The 963-nt window shown below is 43.6% G+C and overlaps 1 protein-coding gene across 1 annotated transcript; it reads right to left on the minus strand.

Annotated features, from left to right (window-relative positions):
* Positions 1 to 146: 146 nt before the first annotated feature.
* Positions 147 to 906, minus strand: LOC106751509 (aromatic-L-amino-acid decarboxylase-like; the record flags this gene model as incomplete). The annotated part of the gene is made up of 3 exons (XM_014632409.1): positions 147 to 355; positions 464 to 575; positions 655 to 906. Coding segments are annotated over 3 exons (573 nt in total), but the record flags the coding sequence as incomplete, so codon positions are not given.
* Positions 907 to 963: the final 57 nt, after the last annotated feature.

Genomic DNA, 963 nt, shown 5'->3' on the forward strand with positions numbered 1-963 from the left:
CTCATAGGATATTACAGGAAAAATGATTTATCGATATCTGTTGTGCGATATAATTAGACAACGAAATATGAATCCAGACGATGTCAATGTGACTTTACCGTGACTTTTCAGGTAGCGAGACGAAAATGATTATTGATAAAACTTACCCTGTAATCCGGCGCTGAGCCCTGCGTATCGTACTTCAGGTACAAAGGATCAACGTTGAAAGCATTTATGACGTAGGTCGGGTCCTTGAGCCACATAGCGGAGCAGTCGAAATTTACCAACATCCATTTGTGCGGGTTAAAGTTGTACGAGTCCGCCAGCTCGATACCTTTCATCAAGTATCGGTATTCCGGACAGATGAACGCGGAGCCTGCGGATCAAATGTTTTCGCTCACTCCTCGCTTCTCTGTTTCGCGAATCGCTGCTCGAAAAATCTGTCGTTACATCTCAACCGTGGTGTGAGACGAGATTGATTTACCTGCGTAAGCGGCATCCACGTGCAGCCAAACGTCCTCGCGATTCGCCACAACGCCCATTTCGTCGAGACGATCGAAGGCGCAGGAAACGGTGGTACCCAAAGTAGCGACAACCTGCGATTCGGTAGGAGAAATAAGCGCACAAAACATGATAAATTGATCGAGGGAAGAATATCGGTTAAGCTAGACTTACGTAGAACGGTATAAGCCCCTTCTCCTTATCTTCTTGAATCGCCTTCGCCAATACGTCGCCCCGAAGCTTACACTTCTCATCGACCGGCAATAGTCGGAATTTTACTCCGCCGAAAAGTCCGGCCCGTTCCACCGAGCTGTGCGCTTGACCTGAAAAGATACGGTTAATCAAGATAATAATAATAATAATATATATTGAGAAAAGTAGCTTTACATAAATAAGCGTTAATAAACCTATATAAATGAAAAAAATCTAAACAAATATTTAACCGATTAAAGCCAATGGCTAGAAACGTTTTTGATGAATCTT

This window comes from Dinoponera quadriceps, unplaced genomic scaffold, assembly GCF_001313825.1.
Source record: "Dinoponera quadriceps isolate SergipeBrazil2010 unplaced genomic scaffold, ASM131382v1 C3889760, whole genome shotgun sequence".
NCBI classification, from domain to species: Eukaryota; Metazoa; Arthropoda; class Insecta; order Hymenoptera; family Formicidae; genus Dinoponera; species Dinoponera quadriceps.